Source organism: Dryas octopetala, chromosome 5 (genome assembly GCF_963921425.1).
Source record: "Dryas octopetala chromosome 5, drDryOcto1.1, whole genome shotgun sequence".
Lineage (NCBI taxonomy): Eukaryota > Viridiplantae > Streptophyta > Magnoliopsida > Rosales > Rosaceae > Dryas > Dryas octopetala.
Genome location: NC_141370.1, coordinates 4,833,454 through 4,854,874, shown reverse-complemented (window position 1 = coordinate 4,854,874; position 21,421 = coordinate 4,833,454). Strand labels below are relative to the sequence as shown.

Genomic DNA, 21,421 nt, shown 5'->3' with positions numbered 1-21,421 from the left:
TAGCAACCTCTAAATATGTCTAAATGATTTTTACAATATTTTGCATTCTATCATAAAATCACTGAATCTTGGTTCTTGCAAGCCTTTTTCTTTAGTCTTCATTATCTTTCTCATTTTATTTGTCAAATATAGTATTAAATTTTACACCAGCAAGCCGGGCACCCACAAAAACATAGAATCTATCCAAACCATAGACAAACAAATTCAACATATGCACAATAAAAAGAGTCAATTGACACGTGCGAGAGCGCGTGTCGAGAGGCTAGTATAAATAAAGTCTACACTTTCTACAAATAAAGTTTACGTTATAATTTTTTCCATAAAATTTTTTTATAAAAACACTAAGCAAATTATCACTGTACAACAATTAATAAAATATTTTTAAAATTTAAATAGATACTATTTCATAATAACAATGATTGTCACTGCTAAACCATAACAATTAATCAACTTCTTCTTTTGCCAAACACTAGCATTTTCTTCTCTCCCTTTTATCTCTCTGGCTTCTCAACCCAGCCATACCAACACAGCCACACCAACCCAGCCACATCGTGCAACGCCGACCTCGACCCCACTATGCGACGCCGCTGTCGCCGGTAAGCTTGTCGACCTCCACACTGGCCAGCATTTATAGCAAATCGAAGAAAGGGTGAGAGACAAAGGAGAGAAGAGTGAGAAAGGTAAAGAGAGGAGAAAGGGAAAGAGACAGAGGGAAGCATAAGAGAGAGAGAGAGAGAGAGAGAGAGAGAGAGAGAGAGAGCGCCTCATCCCTGCGCCAGGATTGGCTTGGAACTGGTTTTTTGCAACCAGGCCGGGTGGTATACTAGGGTCTAGATCTGCGTTTTTTTTTTTTTTTTTTTTTAAACCCTATTTTTTAACAACAAAATCAGTAATAATGTAATATTGGGATTCGACAATTAATTGCCTTTCATACCTTTACTTGCCATTTGTTGTTGTTTTTTTTTTTTTTCCTTTTTTACCTCATTATTTTATTTTATGGTTTTGTCCTAGAAAATATAATTTTTGGTGATGCCATGTAATTAATGGCATAAGTGATATGCAGATAATTAAAACTTAAAATATATGTCAATCCAGTTGCAGTTGTTAGGTAGTCCAGTTGGAAGGGCCGTATAATTCCCCACAATGCACTCAAGTTCGATCCCCCCTCCCCAAATAAAAAATATATATGTGTCAACCCATTTTATTAATGGGTGCCGCTATTTGGACCTCTTTTTTATTTCTATCCCCAACACTTTAATAAAAATATAATTTTTGATTCTACCATGATGTAAATTGACCTTCAAGGACTTAAAAAATTAAATTAACTTGAACCTATATCCAACATTTCTCAATACCCAACATCAATTCTCCACTCATATCGTCAATTCGTCACTCAACTCTCTATCAAAACTCTAAATACACTATAACACTCTTCATATTGATGCGAATCAATTTAATATTGAAGAATAGATGGTTAAATTATGGTTTGGGAGTCTTTAAATAAACTATTTTCATAATTCTTTTGAGTTTTAATAGACTAAGTGTTTATTTTCAAAAACTAAAATCGCAACATGTTCGGCGCGCTAGAGACGAATATGTTATGAGTCGTTCAGCAATAAAGCACCAAACATAGTTTTTTCCATTCGGCCAAAGACTACCAAACACCTCTAAAAAATTTAGAAAAAAAGTGTTTGGTGGTTGCCAACTGAACATTCTTCTACCCGTTCGGTTGTGTGTCGCCGAACATCCTTATACTTGTTCGGTTAACCAGTGCTGAACAAAATCCGAAAAAAAAAATTTCAAAACTCTCCCCTATATGTTCAAGTTCAACATTAAACTAGGATTCAAACTATTGCAGTTCAAAAATAAATTTTTTGATGTAAAGGGCAATGGGTGGTGGTGTTGGGTGGTGGGTGGTGAGGTATTGGCATTGGTGTTAGGTGGTGGTGATGATGTTGGGTGTGTTGTTGGGTATAAAGAGCAAGAATATGTTAAGTTTGTTTGTTGTGTTTTAGTAAGGGTATTTTTGAGAAAAATGTTGGGTGTACTAATATGTTTTTAAACTTTTTAAATTAAAGGAAGGTGTAAGTTGGAGCTACAGATAAAAAAGTTGAGTCCGAATAGCGGCACCTTTTATTAATTGACATGGTATGGCACATTTTGTGATAGCTAATGTGGTCAGATAAATGTGTACAAATAGCATTACTTTTATATATATATATATATATATATCAACACTTTAATTTATAATTCTATAATAATGTAAATTGACTTTTAACTTTTAAGGATATAACATTAAATTAAAAATAATATTAACTTAAAACCTATATCTACTCACCCTCTCCACTCAACTCTTCAACAAAACCTTAACCCCACTACAACACTCTCCATACCGATGCAAACAAGTGTAACATTGATTGATGAATTCTCAAATCGTGGCTTGACAGCCTTCAAATGAGCTATTTTCATCATTCTTTCAAGCTTTTACATTAAAAAGTGCTTGTTTTTAAAATCTAAGATCACGACATGTTCGGCACTGGTCTTCAGTCGTTCGGAAATAACCCACCAAACACTAAGCAATGTGTTTGGTAGTCAAGTACAGAACAGTTCCATAAAATTTAAAAATAAAAATGTTTGGCGCCGTTGCACTGAACCTCCCTACACATGTTCGGTAGTGCAATATTGAACATCCTCATAGATGTTTGGTGAACCAAAGCCGAATAAAACCTGATTTTTTTTTTTCAAAACCCTCTCCATTTTGTTCAAATTTGACATTAAATGGTTATGATTCAAACTATTCCAGCCCAAAAATAAATTATATAACAAATAATTTACATTAAAAACCCTAAATTTAAGATTTGATTGGGTGTCATACCAAAAAAAAAAAAAAGATTTGATTGGGTGTGGTGTTGAATCTTGGTGGTGGTGCAGTCAGATCCCATGCTTTGGTGGTGGTGGAAATGGAGTTGGGTATAGAAAGTAAAATAGGTTGTGTGTGGTGTTGGGTTTTAGTAAGCGTAATTTGGAAAAACTTGTTGGGTATACTAATAAATTTTTGTAATTTTTAATTTTTAGTTGGGTATGAAGAGTGGGTTAGGGATAGAAATTAAAAAATTGGATCTAAATAGGAGCACCCTATAATGTTTTATTACAAAGTATATAAGAAAAATGGCATTTCAGGCAATTCCTTTTTTGTTTTTTTAAAGTCTGTAACACCAAATCATCTTTCTGACTTTATAATCGTATAGGTGTAGAGGTGGTCATTCCTAACCGAAAAATCGACTGAACTGAACCTTGAGGTTTAATAAGTTAGGTCTTGAGTTTAAACCTCAAAGACACCAATTGTTGATAATTAAAAAAAAGTTTCTTTTTTACATACATATTAAGTACAAATATTTAGTTTTTGAGTATTTGTTTTTTGGTACAGATGCATCTTTCGCAGAGACATGTGCATTTCTCGTAGAGGCAGATGCATCAATGGCAATTTTGGCATGCAATTCAATATTTTGGGCTGGTTTTCCTTTAAGCTAATAATATTAGTGGTATAATGGACCCAAATTAAAATTTGATGATTTTAGTATTATAATTAGTTTATTCTAATTTTTGGGAGGTGTAGATGATTATATTTTCAACTTCTAATGAGCAATGATTTTAGTACCATCATGCTTCATAGAGGGCTAGATGGGCCCATCCTAATTTTTTTCTTTTTTAAGAAAAATGTTAGAGAGCTTCACAGGCCGGTCATATTTTCTCTCCTCCCTTAGACTGATACCATAATGTTTTTTTGTGTTTGATTGAGGTCCAGACTTATAATATAGTGTCCACGTCAGATTTTATATCCCCAAAATGTTTTCATATTTTTACGTCCATGCCACTAACTGGAAAAACGGAGCTTTATCTTCACTTTCTGTATAGATTATCCAAATTTTCCTCAACTACGTTTTTTTCTCCCGAAATTCCCTCTCTATGTATTTGATTTGGGTTTCAAATCGTGGATTTTATCTACTGGAACAACTTCTAATCCTCATTTTTATTTTGTACCAACAACTACTTCGTTTGGTGGAGTCGCGATGGAGAGGGAGAAAACTAAAAGATCCATGGTGAATCAAGTATGTTTTTTCATCAATGAACTTTATTTGTTTATTTTTTATTAATCCTTTTAGGTTTTCATATGACAGTGTGTGAATTTTGGGATTTAAGGTTCCATTTCTTTTTTTGGTGTATTCGATTTGAGAGAAATTTTGTGAGTTTTATGTTCATTTGTACCAACTGAGATGCTCATGGAAGAAATTTGAAGTTGGGTTTTGAGATTTTTTGTGTGGGTTATGAAGAAAGCGTTTTTCAAACTTTTTTTTGGGTTTTTTTTTTCTGTCAATTTGTTTGGTACCAAATTTTGTTCATATTGTATCATATGTTTTTTGTGTAGGTGCCTATTTGGTGAAGGGTTTTTGGTACAATTTGTTTTAATATTTGGGGTGTGTGGCGCCCAATTCCTTTGGGTCTTTTTGGATTTATATTGGGCCAGGAAACGGGCTTCATAAGGAATGGATCCCCAATTTGAGCCATTAGTATGAATTAAGAGTTTAAGGCCCGAATAGAATAATTACATGTGCTGATTAATTTCCATCAGTTAAGGATAGAATGTGTGAACGTATTCCCATAAACCCATGATCTCCACCCAGCTCTCCCACCAACGACATGCATGGAAAAACTGGATAATGGGAGAGTGGGGATCGTGGTACCTCGAGGATCAAGGTGAAGTGATCCTATAAATACCTCGACATGTAGCAAACAAGGGTACGCAATTCAGTCCTACTGAAAAAGCAACTATTTGAGCAAATTCTCATTTAGACATCGGAGTGTCATTGCAGGTACAACCCCCCCTCCCCCCCCCCCCCCCCAAATTTTTGGGTGATCAAGATTAAGTTATAGCGAGAAGTTCATTGCCATTCGTCACTCCAAAGGTCAGATTTCTCCTTTTTATTTCATTGGTTGATTAATTATCTGTTTGGAGACTTTTAGCATCAACAATTGGCACCGTCTATGAGAAAGAAGAGCAAAAGAAACCATGAACGAAGGTGACGAAGCTGTGATCACACCCCAGAGCTAAGCAGAAATGATGGCACTCCTTCGAACGATGTGCAACAATGTGAAGGAAGCCACTTGCATGGCTAGTAAAGCGTTAGCTGCAACTTGACAAGAGCGACCGGCAAACAACGACGCAAACGGTAAGAGAAAGCTGGTAGGAGGAAGTTTAGATAACTCCCGCCACTCAGATGACGAGTTTGTGATCGGTGAGGAGGATTGGGAAGGCCCCCAATCTCACAAGAAGGCTCGTGATGTGGAGGACCTACACAAACTCCTCTCCAACTATCGAACTCTGACCCCGGCTCAGCTCGTTGTCAAAGCCACTCGAGGAATTTGCAAATCCCAGTTCACCTACGACATCGTAGCTGCCCCGAGGCCAGAGAAGTTCCAACCTCCAAAGTTCCAACTATTCGATGGGACAGGAGACCCCCTCGACCACATCTATCACTTCCAACAGTAGCTGGTCTTGGAAGTGGAGAACGATGCCCTCCAATGCAAACTCTTCCCTTCAAGTTTGATTAGATTGACTATAACCTGGTTCCAACAGCTGAGGCCGAAGACCATTAAAGGCTTCACCGAACTCAGCGAGGTGTTCATCTCGCAGTACGTCTGTAACCAAAAGCTCAAGAAGAACATTACCTCTTTGTTCAATACCAAGCAGACGAAGAACGAGAAGCATACAGACTACCTCTCCCGCTTCGTGGTGGAAATGTAGGCTCTCGATGAATGTCCCAGGGTGACCACCGCATTCTGAGAGGAGCTCCTGCCAGGCTCCAAGCTGCATGATGAGATAATCATGTACCCACCCCACTACATGAAGGAATGCATTTCTAGGGCTGAGCCACACATCCGCCTCGAGGAGGATGCAGCAAGTCGTTGAAGGGTTTCAACAATAACCCAAGAGCACGTTCTTGAGCCCAAGGCCACTGTCGAACAATGCCAGATCAATAACGTACAACCCGCTTCAAAGGCTTCAAGAGGTCGGCCTAGTAGTTCCAAGAAGGACTTCCAAGTTACAAAGGGATGAAGATAAGCTTTCTGACCTTAACCTCACTTACAACATCTTGAAAATATACCATAAGAACAAGAATCACGACATATTTCGAGAACGACCCCCACTGAGGAGCTCATCCGAGAAGCGAGACAAGACCAAGCACTGCGCATTGCACAATGACTTCGGGCACAACCTCGACGAGTGCCGGAGTCTGCGGGAGCGAATTGCGACAATGATGAAGAAGGGTCAACTGACCTAATACCAAGCTGGAGGCGCAAAGCCTCTGAAGACAAAAATGGTCGAAGAAACCAACACCACCCAACATGATCTTATCCTCCATGAGATCCACTCCATACAATGGAGAGCAACGCCACCATAAAAAGTGTCTACTCAAAGGCACAACTCGGGACGTCGGCTTGAGAAAATACGAAGGGTGAACAACATTAGTTCGGCTTCTGCCCAAGTAGGGATGGCAACGGGGCGAGTTTGCCAATACCATACCCGCCCCGCCGGGTAATCGAGTCCCCGTTGGGTATTCGGGGCCCCTATTAATTTTTTAAAAATTATTTTTTTATTAATAACATACCAAACCAACATAAATATATAATATAATAGATGAAATACATTAAAATTTATCATATTATATTTCAATAACACTAAATCATAAAGAAAACACTATTAAATTTTAAAGACATGTAACAAAAATTAAGATAATAAATTAAAATATAATTATATAATATAATATTTTTATTAAACGGGTATACATGGCGGGGAGGGAATGAGGGTGGTATTACCATACCCGCTTAATCGGGGGTGGGGAATTTTGTCATCCCTATGCCCAAGTCGCATCGAATTCAGCATAAAGGACCTGGAAAAGCTCAAGTGCCCACATAAGGACACTTTAGTCGTCACCCTACAGATTGGAAATTTCTGAGTCCACCGAGTCATGATCGACGGTGGAAATAACACTGAAGTCATGTACTACGAGGCATTCAAATAGATGAGTCTCGACGACAAGGCCCTGAAACCGAGATAAGAATGGCTTTATATCTTAATCTACACTTTTGATATTATTTATACAATAACATTATACATTTATATTTTCTTATAATTGTTTCTAATATTAGTAGTTTAGTATATATGGTTTTACTAACATAATAATATTCTATAAGCATATATATAACTAAATTTTGATAAGTGTTTTGGTTTTTTACGTAATAATCAATTTGGTTTCCTTCAGTAATCGGTCGGTTTACCAACTTTTTTCGGTTTTGAATTTTCGATTTTCAGATACTTGCAATTGATTTACCAAACTAAAAAATTTGGGTCGGTAGCTGGTCAATTCGGTAAAAACCAAACCAAGTGACAATTCTAGCTGAAACATAAAATTTAAATTAAAAAAATGTACCAAATTAGATCGGTTGGGTTGGGTTTAAAAATTTGGATAGCGCAACTCCTGAATTCTAAATGAAATTCCTGCCAGCCCCACTTTCATTATATCATCTAAATTCTACAACTTAGAGCATCTCTAACAGTTTAGCTAAACTTTCATCCTTAGCTATTTTAGCTAGATTTAAAAAAAAAAACTCACTCCAACAACTTTTCTATTCACTTAGGTATTTTAGCTTTTACTTTTTGGTTACTCAAATCTAGCTAGAAGGAGAGAGAAAATAATTATTAGCTAAATCTCAACTTTATATTAAAAACTGACATTATTTTGTTGTGAACATTATTTTTTAGATCTTTGTGATTTTTTTATATTTTAAAAAATAATAAAATCTTTTAAAATAAGCTAAAATAGAGAACATTGTTGGAGTAAAATTTTAAAACTGGTTAGCTAAAATAACTTTTCAACTATTTTACAACAAATATAGCTAAAATTTAGCAGTCCTTGTTGGAGTTGCTCTTAGAGAGAGAGAGAAACGTCTCATAAAAACAAAAGCAACAAAAGTAAGGACATATGGGCGGGAGGCTGCGGCGGAGCCAAGGGGTCAAGGCGTCAGCGCGTGCGAGGTCCCTTGAACATCTGAGAGCTCTCTGCCACGGCGGTCACCGGCGATCCGAAGGCTACAGAGGATTCGAAATTTAGGAGAGGAAGAGAATTGGACTCTGACCGGGCTCTCTCCATCGTCGTCGTCCAACTAAATGTTTGTACCCTTTGGTAGTACACGGAAGCAGACCTGTATCAGCAACTCTCATTTTTTTTTTCCATGTCTTGGATATAGTACGCTGCATAGAAAAGGTAATTTACTTTTCTTCACGATAATGAGAAAGAGAGAGATCTCTATGTTTAAGCTACTGCGTATATTTATTAAATTAATCATTTGCTTGTTGCAATTGCAATTGGATCAGCATGTGGAGCTTAGCACTAGATTGCCCTTAGAGATGGAGTTGGCCAAAATTCGGCCAATTGTGAATAAAAAGATTTTAGACCGTTGTGCCTACAGGTGGATACAGCTGCAAGATCTGTGTGTTAAGGTTTAAATTGTTAAATTTAAATTCAAAACATGCTTTCTATTATCTAGTCATTTGTCAACCTTGGCCCAGTTTAGTACCTCTGTCAAGACCAACCAAAAAGGCCCTTTATTAATCTCCTTAACAAACGACCAACAAAAAAGAATTTTGTGGTTTTTAGACCTAGCTTTTTCACATGTCCAACCACTACCTTCAACTCTTCTTCTTCAATTAGTATCAAGTTTCGAGTGCAACGAGACCTAACTTGTTCCATCGATTGTTAGAACACAATAAACACACACCAAAACTAGCCAAGACAGAAAGAAACTCATTGCCTCTTCAACTTAGGACTCTTGTTACTTGCACTTGTCTTATTAGGATTACTTGTCTAGTTGCTTAGCTATTCCTTGTGGCTGAAGGATAACTCTTGTATAAATAACATGTTCACATGAATAATATTATTATATGAACTTGTGGATTTTATGCACTTATTATATGAACTTGCTGGTGGATTGAACATAACTTTATCTGGAATTAGGTTTTGTGGAAGGTAGTCTACATGTGGATAGCTTATCTTGTTGGCATTTGAGCGAGAGAGTGAGAATGGGAGAAAGAGTGAGCGAGAGAGTGTGCGAGAGGGAGGGAGCATACGGAAACTTCTACAAACACTTGAGAAAAGACTTTAGGATAGAGCAAAAAAAATTCCTACTAGAATCTGATGAGATATCATGGGGCAGTCATAAGGATAATCGAACGAAACAGACTTAGGTGTTACGATATAGCAGTCGAGTTGGGGTGTGCTGCTTGGTTGCATGATGCCCAGGAAGGTGGAAACTCGGAAAACAGCAACAAGAGGTTCTTCATGAAGTACAGGGGGAATAACTATCAAGTATGTGTATAGAAATATACAAAATCAATGTTTCCAATTATGCTGACGTTTTTAATTTGAACAGGACACATACAATTAAGGCCACCATGTACTTCCCCTGCACTCAAATTAAATCTCCTCATGTAATTCAGTTAGCTGTTCAATCAATCTTCTTTTATGTCCTCTCTCTCTTTAATTGAAAAATTAACAAAAGTAAGGGTATGTTCGGTACTCTATTTAAAAACAGTTTTCTTTATTTAAAAACATAAAATTGTTTTTAAATTTTAAAAATGTGTTTGGTAGACTATTTTTTAAAATGAATATCTAAAAAAATTCAAAAACAACCCCTCTTCTAAAAATGATTAAACATTGTTTTTCAAAGTTTTTTTTTTTTTTTTTTTTTTTTCTGTCGCACATCTTCTTTGCCTCACCACCAACTCTACTTCATCTCCCTCCACAAACCCACACTACCATCGACAGACAAAGAGAGAGAAAGGGGAGGGGGAAGAGAGAGAGAGAGAGAGAGAGAGAGGAAGTTTCAGATTTCAGAAGAGTCTTTGCAAGGCTGGTTTATGGTCTGATATCATGCTTTTGGAGTCGCTCAGACCTTCATCCTCTTTAGTTTTGATGAGCTTGAAGGTTGGGATGCAAAGCTTGAAGGTTAGGATGCAGAGCATGAAGGTTGAAGATGCAGAGCATGAAGATTGGGGATGCGTATCGAGCTTGAAGCGATTAGGGCGTAATAAAATTTCTTAATTTTTTTCACTGACATGGATTAGCAGAAATTTTCATCAAAGATTAAGGGAGATGGTTGGTTCAAATGTCTAGATGGTGTTTGATAAAATGCTTGAGTGAAAATGGCAAGATTGTCTTATACAGATGTTTTTAAAATTCAATTTCAAATTTACTACCAAATGGTTATCAAATTTTTCCAAAAACTCAAAATAAAATTCATATTTTTGGATTGTATTTCAATTTTTGAATTTTAATTTTAGGAAATGATACCAAATGGACCCTAAAAGTATCACCAAATTATTATAAACCAGGAAACTCAGGAAACAAGTGATTATTGGTCCAGCTATTTCAATTTCTGATGTAATCTTAACCCATAATATACATAATCTGAAAAAGGATAACACCTTGTCGCAATTGAGAATGCCACTTTTAATTTGTTTCAATTAAAGTTTTAATTTGTTCCAATTAAAGACTTTTATTTCATTTTTGTTCCAATCAAGGGTTTTCGTCACTTTCGTCTTAATTGCCGTTTAACTCCTATTACACTTTTTATCCCAGTACTTTTCCTTATTTTCCACTTACGTTCTCATGGTTCATTTCTCATAAATATTACTTAAATGCGCAGTAGAAATATATGACAACAAACGGCCGAATGATACGCAAAGAAATTAGTCTGACTACATAACTTAACAGCTTATAGTTAATGCCAACAAAATAAGAATAATAACAAGAACGAATTGAATGAAATTATCATTTGTTTTATTATTATTTTTTTTGTTGGGATCATTTGTTTCTTTATTATTTATCTGAGACCAATTTTTCTAAACCCATAGTAAAAACACAAAATATAAAATAAAATAAAGGTTTACGTTTTGTCTTTCTTTTGGCCTTGTGAGAGAAAACGTTGTCTTACAATTAACCATTTTTCAAGGCTAAAAGATTGTGCAACATAATAATAGTGTTCTTGAAGCAAAAATTGAAAATTAGCATCTGATTCTCTTTATATTGGGGTTTGAGTCCAAAAAATGGATAATTTGCTCTCCTAAGAACATTAGTGATCTGCATTGCATCCCAACAGACTTGGGGTGTAACTTTGTAAATCACATTTTGGTCTCATTTAACAAGAACAGAAACTGTATAGCATAAAGGCACACATACCGTCTCCATCCCTTGCATTAACATTAACTTTCAATTCCTCCAGCAAGTACTTGCACACATCAATCTTTCCTTCTCCCGCCGCAATATGAAGCGCCACCCGGTTGTTGGCATCCTTAATAACATCCACAGTTGTGGCCAATCCCTTTCCATCATTAAGTATCCCCAACGACTCCACCCAAAAGCAAACCGCAATTCAATTTAACCCCAATAAATTTTCTCATAATAAATAAAAATTCAACCACAAAATCAGAAAATTTTAACCACCAAAAAAAAAAAAAAAAACCAAATTCATCCTAAGAAATTATACACCCACAAAATCAGCTGTTGCTTGCTTGTTTCATGCAGCATAGACCGAATTGTCCATTCTGGTATAGTTTCAACTTTTGACGTCACGGGAAATGGAATCTCAACAGCATTGTGGTTCCCTCTTGCAACTGCAACCAGCATTGGCTTCAAACCATCCTGTGGTAAGTCACCATTAATTTATTAGCAACACAAACTAAACACCAATTTCTACCCATCATAAAACATATTGATATATCAGGTAGGATGGACAACCTTATATAACATCAATCGAAATAATTGCATTGCGGTCTCATTAATGCCAACTCAATCATCTACAAGTGCTGCCTTAAGATATAAGGTTCGACTCAACTCTATTGAATATAAGCAAATATCTAACCAGAATGGAATCTGGTTATAAGGCCCTTCATAAACAGGACAAAATTGCTAGAAAGAGAATACTCTTTAATGGTGTAGTCATAGCATCACCTTATCGATTAAATTGGGATCAGCGGCAGCTCCTAACAAACATTTTATGATATCTTGGCTCCCATTTTCAGCAGCAATGTGCAAAGACGTTGTTCCACCAGCTCTAACATTCACTTTGGCATTTGCCTGTGCATACAAAAAATAAAAAGAGTAAGGCTTGAGTTCAAATGATCATATAAATACTAAACACAAAAGATAAGGGTACTCTGCTATTACACAGCCACATAGAACTTGTTGGCTGTAGCCCTCAGGTTCAGTAAAATGTGAAACATAAAGCATAATGACATAGAATGATTTCGATACAGGATTTCATATATTAAATTAGCTTATTACATGTTAAAGTGAGGTTTCAAATTTAAAAAGGGAAGTGATTTTGACAGTCCCCTTTTCTACACTTGCACTTCTATTTTTTTAATTATTTTCATATCTTTTTATGATTTATACTTCCAAATCTACCATTTAACTTTTGACTTTTTTTAATAAGTTGGAAATACATGAGTGGAAAAGATAGAAAGAGGAGTGTAACTGGAGAAATGGGGAGTGCAAAAATCAATTCTCAGTTAAAAATTGTATTTAAACTATAGACTCCTAAATATAAGAAAACTAGTATTCAAATTTGAGACAAGGAGTTCATTATGTTGCTTGAAATAATACAGCCATCTCATTATTGTTACTCAAAATATTGATGAATAATAGTAACCTATTGTTCATAGACAAACATAGAAATAGAACAAACAGAGGTCCTAAAAGCCTAAAAGCGGGTACAAGCAATCATAACCAAGGTCCTGCTACCTTCAGCTAAGCCTTACAAGCTGAAAAAGGCCTTAAAAATCAAGACACCCAGTCAGCAAGCCAACTAGCAAGGAAACCATACAAAGGTGACTACCCATGAAAAAGAAACTTGAAAGACAATATCTTCCTAGTGTGGAAACTGACTCTTGACTTTCCTAGAAAGTAAATATTCAAAATATCCTCCACCAAAAGCAAACACCTAGGACAATCAATGGAAAATATTCCATTGTGGAACTCCCCTACAAGAAAAGGATGATGCTCAAATTTCCTTTCAAAAACAAGAGGAACGCCCTATAAAAGTAAGAGATACCCACAATATAAGCACTCTTTCTGAAGAACCTCCAAGTAAAAAAGCAACAATCTAAGGAACTTGAATTTACTTTTAAAACAAAAGCAACAAAAGTCCATAAATCATAAGATGAAATTGCATTCAAATGAAAGCATAAATGCAGCTTACATTTAACAGAGATTTCACAGCATCTTGTTAGCCATGCCTAGCAGCCGAAATTAATGGAGTGCCAGTGGCACTTGGTGAGTTAACATCAACACCTTTGCTGATCAAATACTCAAGCAAGTTAACGTCTCCTGTAAATAGGAAGAAATCAAAATGACTCAAATGAGAGTAGAATTTAAGTGAAAGACTTCATCTAGGAATGCCATGCAATCATATTATTTCTGCAATTTGATCTAGCCATTACATGAAACACAAATATAAGTGAACAAAAACAGTACAAACCTCTTCCACCCCTGCAACAACAAAAAACAAAACAAAAGAAGAGTTAAGCAAACAAATGTGAAGCAAACCTGATCCAGCAGAATGATGAAGAGCGGTGGCTAGATCAGCACCATGGTCAACAAGGTATTTTTCAGTATCGGTATTGTGTCGCCGAGCAGCATGAACAAGAGCAGTCTCACCTGCAAATCAGTTAATGCGTAAGAGATAGTCCGCACAGTGTACCAAGAGAAGGAACAACACTGAGCAACGACAATATCAACATAAAGCACATACCGTTTTCGTCCTTTGTATTAACATCAACCATCAATTCCTTCAGCAAGTACTTGCACACATCAGTATTGCCCTCTCTTGCCGCAAAGTGAAGTGCCTTGTTGGCAGCCTTAATGCCAGCCACAGATGTGCTTAATTGACTAAGCTGGTCCGTAAAATATACCCAAAAGCAAAGACCAATTTAATTAAACCCCAACAAAATTATTTAAAAAGAAATAATGATTGAAGTGCAAATTTAACCAGCAAAAACAACCCAAATTGTCATAAAAAACTACACAACCACAAGAGAAAGCATCTACTCACTCTTTAAGAGACCAAGATCCCCAGTACAAGCAGCATTTAGAAAGTTCCAAACTATTTTTGTCACTGCAATGAGTGAAGGAGTTATTGTGAAATTGAAAGACAATACAAATTCGACAAGTAAATATATATATAGACATGGGCACCATAACACTAACCACATACCAGGTTTGGGAAGTGGTGTCGGCCAACAGGAGAAAATAAAGGGAGGACGCTTCCAACGTGTATCAAATCTGAAATGTCCATAGATAGATTGAAACCATCTGAAGTCTATTCTCGTCTCTGGATATTGCTGAATCATTTTAGTCATCCCTGGATCTTGCTTAATCATTTCACCCACCAGAACTCTGTGTATAATTCGCCACCAGAATCTTTCCGCCATCTCCCAGATACACACCATGACTATATCATCACGATTACGGTAAAAGGTCTGGCACTTCTGTAGATGGCCTCCAAACACCCCTAGGCAACTCCACTCCACATCGCCTTCAGTCGAATCAAGATCTAGCTCTGGCGGAAAGAGTAAGTCGAGACCTAAATCATTCTCATTCCAAAGATTCATCTCAAGCACCGCCCCATTATCAAACAAAAAATACAGCATTCCATTGAAAGAAAGCCCGTGAGAAGTAAGAGTGTAGTGATAATAACCCATATGCTCCTTTTCACTTGAAAAAACTTTAACCCATTGCTCCCATTCACCACTTTCAGAAAAATATACTGAAACAGTAGCAAGGGTTTCAAGGCCTCTAAGTGCCAAATCTCAGAACCCTAAATCTATAATCGACAACTTCCTTTCCATAGATGAGGTCGCAAGAAAATCCAAATCTGGTATAGTCGAAGTAGTAAGTTGTTGTACCAGGAACCACTTCTTTAGAACAATCGATGACAATTCAAAATGCTCCAACTCATTCGGAGCAGACTCAGCTGAGCGGCAGCTAACAAAGAATGTGAGTGCAAGTCCTTGTAATAAAATCTGGATGAGCCAACCATTCTCTCCACTTCTTGCAAACTGGCCTACAACTAGCAATTGATTTAACAGGCAGAAGACTAAATATTTCAAGCTAGTTGTAGGTCAGTTTGCAAGGAGTGGAGAGAATGGTTGGCTCATCTAGATTTTATTACAAAGACCTGCACCCACATTCTCTGTTAGCTGCCGCTCAGCTGAGTCTACTCCGAATGAGTTGGAGCATTTTGAATTGTCATCGATTGTTCTAAAGAAGTGGTTCCCGGTACAACTTACTACTTCCACTATACCAGATTAGGATTTTCTTGCAGCCTCATCTATGGAAAGGAAGTTGTCGATTATAGATTTAGGGTTCTGAGATTTGGCACTCAGAGACCTTGAAACCCTTGCTACTGTTTCAGTATATTTTTCTGAAAGTGGTGAATGGGAGCAATGGGCTAAAGTTTTTTCAAGTGAAAAGGAGCATGGTGGTTATTATCACTATACTCTTACTTCTCACGGGCTTTCTTGCAATGGAATACTGTATTTTTTGTTTGATAATGCGGCAGTGCTTGAGATGAATCTTTGGAATGAGAATGATTTAGGTTTGATTCCCCTGGAGGCGATTTGGAGTGGAGTTGCCTAGGGGTGTTTGGAGGCCATCTACGGAAGTGCCATACCTTTTACCGTAATCGTGATGATATAGTCATGGTGTATATCTAGGAGATGGCGGAAAGATCCTAGTGGCGAATTATACACAGAGTTCTGGTGGGTGAAATGATTAAGCAAGATCCAAGGATGACTAAAATGATTCAGCAATATCCAGAGACGAGACTCCGGTTTCGGCGAGGACATTGGAGAGAGGGAAGATGAGTCCATGACATTAAATAGAGAAACCCAGCAAACCAACACTATAAACAAAACATAAACAAAAAAAAACTAAAAATAAATAGAGAACTAAACCATTAAAATCATCAAATTGTCATGCCAAATTTCCAATGATTAATAGAGAAATTAATCATCAAACCAAAAATAATCATATACCATACTCAAACTCAGAAATCAGAAGAAATGAAAAATGGAGGACAAGCAGAGGCGAGCTGGCGACAACGAGCAGAGGGAGCAGATGCAATGGCGAGTTGGCAACGACGAGCAGAGGTGGGAGAGAGAGACTACTAAAAGAGAGAGAGAGAGAGATGAAAGTGTCTGTGTGCGGCGTGAGAGACATACAGAATGAGAAATGAAAGTGGAGTGCAGATCCTCTGTCTCCAAAATAGTTGTCCCTCCCTGTCTCCTATGCTGATAGAGTGACACATGTCCTTAGGAGCATTAACAGTGTTAAATCAATTAAAATAACATAAAAAAACTCAATATTTAACGCAGCACCTCAAGGCTCAAACTCTATATCCCTCCGACTCACCGCCTCTATACGGACTCACCACCACCGTTCCACCATGTTCCGGAGCCATAGAGGTGGTTTTAGTGATGTTTAAATCATGTTTCTTTTTTTGGGGTTTTTGGGAAATAGGTGACTGCAGAGATTGGTTTGGGAGGATTGCCAAAGATTGAAAGGATTGGATTGGATTTAAATTGAGCTGTCATCACCACATGGAGAAAAAAGCAAACCAAATAGGTTCGATCAATCTCAAACCTTTATGACAGCTCTGGTATCTCACAATGGCAACCAACAAAAGGGAAAGACAATTTCGGTCAATCCAATAATAGATTCTCCAATGGTTAAGGTCGTTACAGAATCAAGGGTTAAATGGATCTGAAGGTGGAGAGAAGTTACCAATATAATTTTTAGGGTTTTTTTTTTTAAAGTCCATTTCATGAAATAGACTGTTTTTAAGACCCAACTGCTATAGTGAAATACTGTAGCGGCCCATCATTTAACAGTCCAACCGCTACAGTAATGGTGTTACTGTAGTAAAGTACTGTAGCGCGCTACAATAACTTTTTTTGTCATTTGTTTTGTTTTGTTTTTTTTCCACATTTTCAAAAAAACTAACAGTGTCAATTATTATTTATTTTATGAAATTGACTTTGAAAAAAAAAAACCAACAGTACCTACTTTCAATTTTTCACTGTGTAATAAAAAAACCCAGAAACAAGGCAATTTATACAAACTATAGCCCCACTTACATATACAAATATACAACTATAGCCCCCACTTATATATTATTACTGAAAAGCAATAACAATCATAACCCCCATTTATATATTGTTACTGACAGATAGTAACAATATAACCCCACTTACATATTGTTACTGACAGGTAGTAACAACAATAGCCTCACTTATATATTGTTACTAACAAGCATTAACAATCATAGCCTCACTTTCATATTGTTACTGCTTGTCAATAACAATCATAGCCCACTTATATATTGTTACTGACAAGCAGTAACAACCATAGCCTCCCCTTATATATTGTTACTGACAAGCAGTAACAATCATAGCCCCAATTATATATTGTTATTGCTTGTTAGTAACAATCATAACCTCACTTACATATTATTGTTGTTTGCCAGTAACAATTATAGCCCCCACTTACATGAATTTGAAAAGGAATGATGAAGCTCATTCAAAAGGCTTTACATTAATGGATTAAAAATCTAAAGCCTGAAAATTTAACAGGATATGTTTTATGTTCTTTCATAGTACAAATTCAAAGAACTCTTAATAAAACTCTCTGAGCTCAAGTTTACAAACTTTCACATCCATGAACAAACCAATATTTCTGCTAAACCAATAGAGTTTTTTTGTTTTTTTTGTTTCAATTCTGAAATACCCATTAAAGAATTGTTTCTATCCAATCAGTAGGAATCAATTTCAAAAAGTTGCTCCTGATATTAATTTTCTTAAGAGAAAAAATAAATTAAAAAAGAATATGTGGTTCAAAATAGGCATAGATTTGGTTCATATGCTCTGGGTCACATATCCCACCTGCAAGATATGAGATTGTGTCTCCAAAAAAGAATCAAGGGAGAAATGGTTATCATACCCAGAGACAAGGGACGTGAGAACATGATTTTCATTGGCTTACAAAGCTAAGCAACATGAGGCAGATTGAAGACCAGCTTGCTCCGCCCAAATCTGTCAAAACAGAGACAACTATGAACAAGCTCAACCCACTCCCATCCCTAGCCGCCTAGATTTGTCCTCCATAGGATACATATTAAAACAACTTAGTTCGCATTAAGTTAAGCTCGAGCCAAACCAAAGCTTTGAAATTCCTCCCAATAATTCAGAGTTCTCCATACCATAGTTCTCATACATGAATTGCTTGATAAGAGCTCTGGCAACTCAAACCCCCAAATCTGGCATTCGTGTCATAACCAATACAAAGGGGGAACTGAATTTTTGGCACTGCACACAAGCAAATAGTTTCTAATTACTACATATACAAAAATCAATCTTAGTTATTACTACATCGCCAAAGCCCACTATAAAGTTCAAGTAAGAACTCTAATTTTAAATTTCTCAATCAGCGTGAGTTTGGATCTTCACAATTAACAGAAGCTTCAAAGTCAAGGCCCATTCAGATTATACACAAATTCAGTACACCTTCTCAACAAAAGCATATGACCAACATCCAACAAAATCACAAACCAACAGATAAAGTCCTCAGAACACAAATCAAAAATAAATATAATATACACAAAAAAAAAAAAGACGAGAGATTTGCGTTACCATTAGAGCCAGATCGCTTGCTGTGCTTGATCCGCTCGAGCTAGACCTACGTGTCCATGAACATTCCCATTCTCTGTACCTCCATGTCCTTGGCGAACTACATCTTCTGCTTCTCCAACTCCACCATCTGCCTCAACTTTTCGGCCTCCACTCTCTGATACACCTTGCCAAACCTCTCAATCGTCCTCACCAATATCTTCAACCCCTCTCCTCCTCCTCCAATCTCGCCCTCGTTCTCTCTCTCTCTCTCTCTCCCTCTCCACCTCACTTTCCGGACGGCGATGCATCGAGGAGAGAGAGAGTGACGGTGAAGAGAGAAAAGAGAGAGAAGAGAGAGAATGGTGCTGAGTCTGAAATGAGAGAAATGAGATTATTCTTTATACCGCTATATTTACACGTGGTATAACTAGTCTATTTGTTATAATATGAGTGAATGTTATTAATACTATATCATACTAATATAAACACATCATCCAGTAATACCCTTACACGTTGGATTAGTTATACCACATGACGATATATCGGTTATACCCTATAATTTTTCGTGAGTGGGAGAGAGATGGAGAAAGTAACAAATAAGGCAAAAAAGGACCAGTTTGGCATACACTAGGCCTCCTTTAAATACAAAAAAAAAAGATTTGGTCTTAAAAGTAGTGATAGTCCAAAATTAAACTTTATAATCATTTATTTTAATTTTAATTTTATTTTATTTTTTTCTTATTTTTCAATAGGGTTTAACACTGTTAATGTTCCTTGGCCAAAAAAAAAAACTGTTAATGTTCAGTTAAGTTAAAGGACATGTGTCTGCACTCATGAAAGTGGGCTCATGCCTTGGGTTTCTCGTTCATTCAAACATTCACGGGCGGGTCGAGTCGGTTGTGCTCGGGTTTGTGAGAATCCAACCCTTAACCATGGAATTAAATTTCAAAATATTGTTAAATATTTCAATTGTTTTAGTCTAAATTTTTTCGAAATTTGAAATTCAATTCATTGCCCTTAACCAACCCAAAAAAAGGTCGGGTTGGTCGGATGATGAACCGACCTCCCAAAAAATGGAGGTAGAAACTGAACCAATCGAACCCATTTTGGTTGGGTTGGTCAGGTTGCATCGGGTTTGTCCCACCCCTAACCTTTAGCAATCAACTTGGGCTCTTCAGTCTCTAGAAATTAGGTTCGGGTGGTACAGATAACCAAAACTGGCCCACTTACACTTCGTTTGAGCCAACTTTTGCTATCGATTGAGCTCATGCTAACGTACTGGACTCAAATTTACAGAATGTGACCTTGGTGAGTTAGTGGAAATACTTCTTGATTTCTATTCTCTCATTTTTTGTTTGATTCCTTGTAGGTGCACTATTTGACACTTTTGTGATTTTATGTGCTCGTGATTACTTTTATTAATACCGGAGGTCTAATTGATTAAGATGTTTATATGATTATTATTAGGCTTATTCACACATTTATTCTCCAAAATTATAACTTTGTTTCACTTTATTCGATGAAATTTTAATGTCTCAATTTATCCCCTAAAAAAAATAATAGGGGTTGAACAACTTTCTTTTTTTCATTACAAATATTGAACAACTTGCATTAACAACCTATTTAAACATAAAGAACAATTAGACATCTAATTTTTCCTAAGTGTGAGCCTATTATTTGTGAATTGTGTAACCAATGATCTAATTGTTGATATATTTTCCAAAAGTTACTATTATATATTTTTAAATGATATATTTGTCATCCAATCCAACTAACAGAGTATAGCAAGGAATGGAAAATATTGAAAGAGATGGAGAAAGAAAGGTTAAGAAAATGACATAGTATGGTTGATCCTACATGAGCACACAATCCACTAAGCATAATTTGTACAGCTCTAAATAATATGGTTTGTATAGCTCTAAATAATAGACTACTTTATCAAACAGATTGTGCGATATTTTATATCATATTAATAAAATAGCATAGCAGTATAGCACCATAATTGTTGATATTATAAAAATAGTATCATGATTTGGCATGTCGTGTCCATTTTTTGAGAAAGCAAATAAGACTTTTAACATGTTGGTGGTGGTTTCTATTTGCTAGCGATAAAAGTAGGTGGTGATTATGTGTGATGTTTGTTTCTTATGTCTAGTTTGGCCATTCAAAATTTTCTAAGGTTTCGAACCAGATGTCTTAGCTTGTGAACCTCCAGAGTTTTGAGATAGAAACTAGCAAGAATATAGGTCGTGGGCATGACTATCAATGCAGAACCAGAACATCAAACTGAATTTCAGCTGTATTTCTTCTTCTTTTTTCCCCACCTTTTGATAAAACCTTGCTTTGCTGGGTTTTTGGTGTGAGGAAAGTCTCAAGTTTTCAATTTACTGTGTAATTAATTATATTTATCTTATTATATTTATATTGTATGAGATGCTCAATGTCTTTGTCTGTCAGCATTTGGTTTTGAAAACTATGGGTTTGGTGATGAGGTTTGCTATAAAATGAAGCTCAAACTAAGCAACTTCATAAATCATAAGATTAGTGACAGCGACCAATTTGACTACTTTAGTTTTGCTAAATCGGTTGACTGTTAGATTTAGTGAGTGATTCCTTTGTTGTTTCTTTTGGTTAAGG

General features: G+C 36.4%; 1 protein-coding gene across 4 annotated transcripts; it reads right to left on the bottom strand.

Moving 5' to 3' along the window:
• Positions 1 to 11,151: 11,151 nt before the first annotated feature.
• Positions 11,152 to 16,853, bottom strand: LOC147283691 (uncharacterized). Of its 4 annotated transcripts, none has more exons than XM_086244743.1 (7): positions 16,154 to 16,853; positions 14,170 to 14,232; positions 13,870 to 14,006; positions 13,665 to 13,775; positions 13,318 to 13,445; positions 12,069 to 12,194; positions 11,152 to 11,759 (listed from the first exon to the last, which is right to left on the bottom strand). In XM_086244743.1, exons 3-5 carry the CDS (start codon positions 13,898 to 13,900, stop codon positions 13,345 to 13,347), a joined length of 243 nt encoding a protein of 80 aa, XP_086100869.1. In that variant the 5' UTR covers positions 13,901 to 14,006; positions 14,170 to 14,232; positions 16,154 to 16,853; the 3' UTR covers positions 11,152 to 11,759; positions 12,069 to 12,194; positions 13,318 to 13,344. The 4 variants fall into 4 exon arrangements, with proteins under 4 accessions (XP_086100869.1, XP_086100868.1, XP_086100865.1 ...); XM_086244742.1 differs by lacking the exon at positions 16,154 to 16,853 and adding an exon at positions 14,332 to 15,708 and having other exon boundaries at positions 13,870 to 14,011; XM_086244739.1 differs by lacking the exons at positions 13,318 to 13,445; positions 13,665 to 13,775; positions 13,870 to 14,006; positions 16,154 to 16,853 and adding an exon at positions 14,332 to 15,708.
• Between the last annotated feature and the right edge of the window lie 4,568 nt (positions 16,854 to 21,421).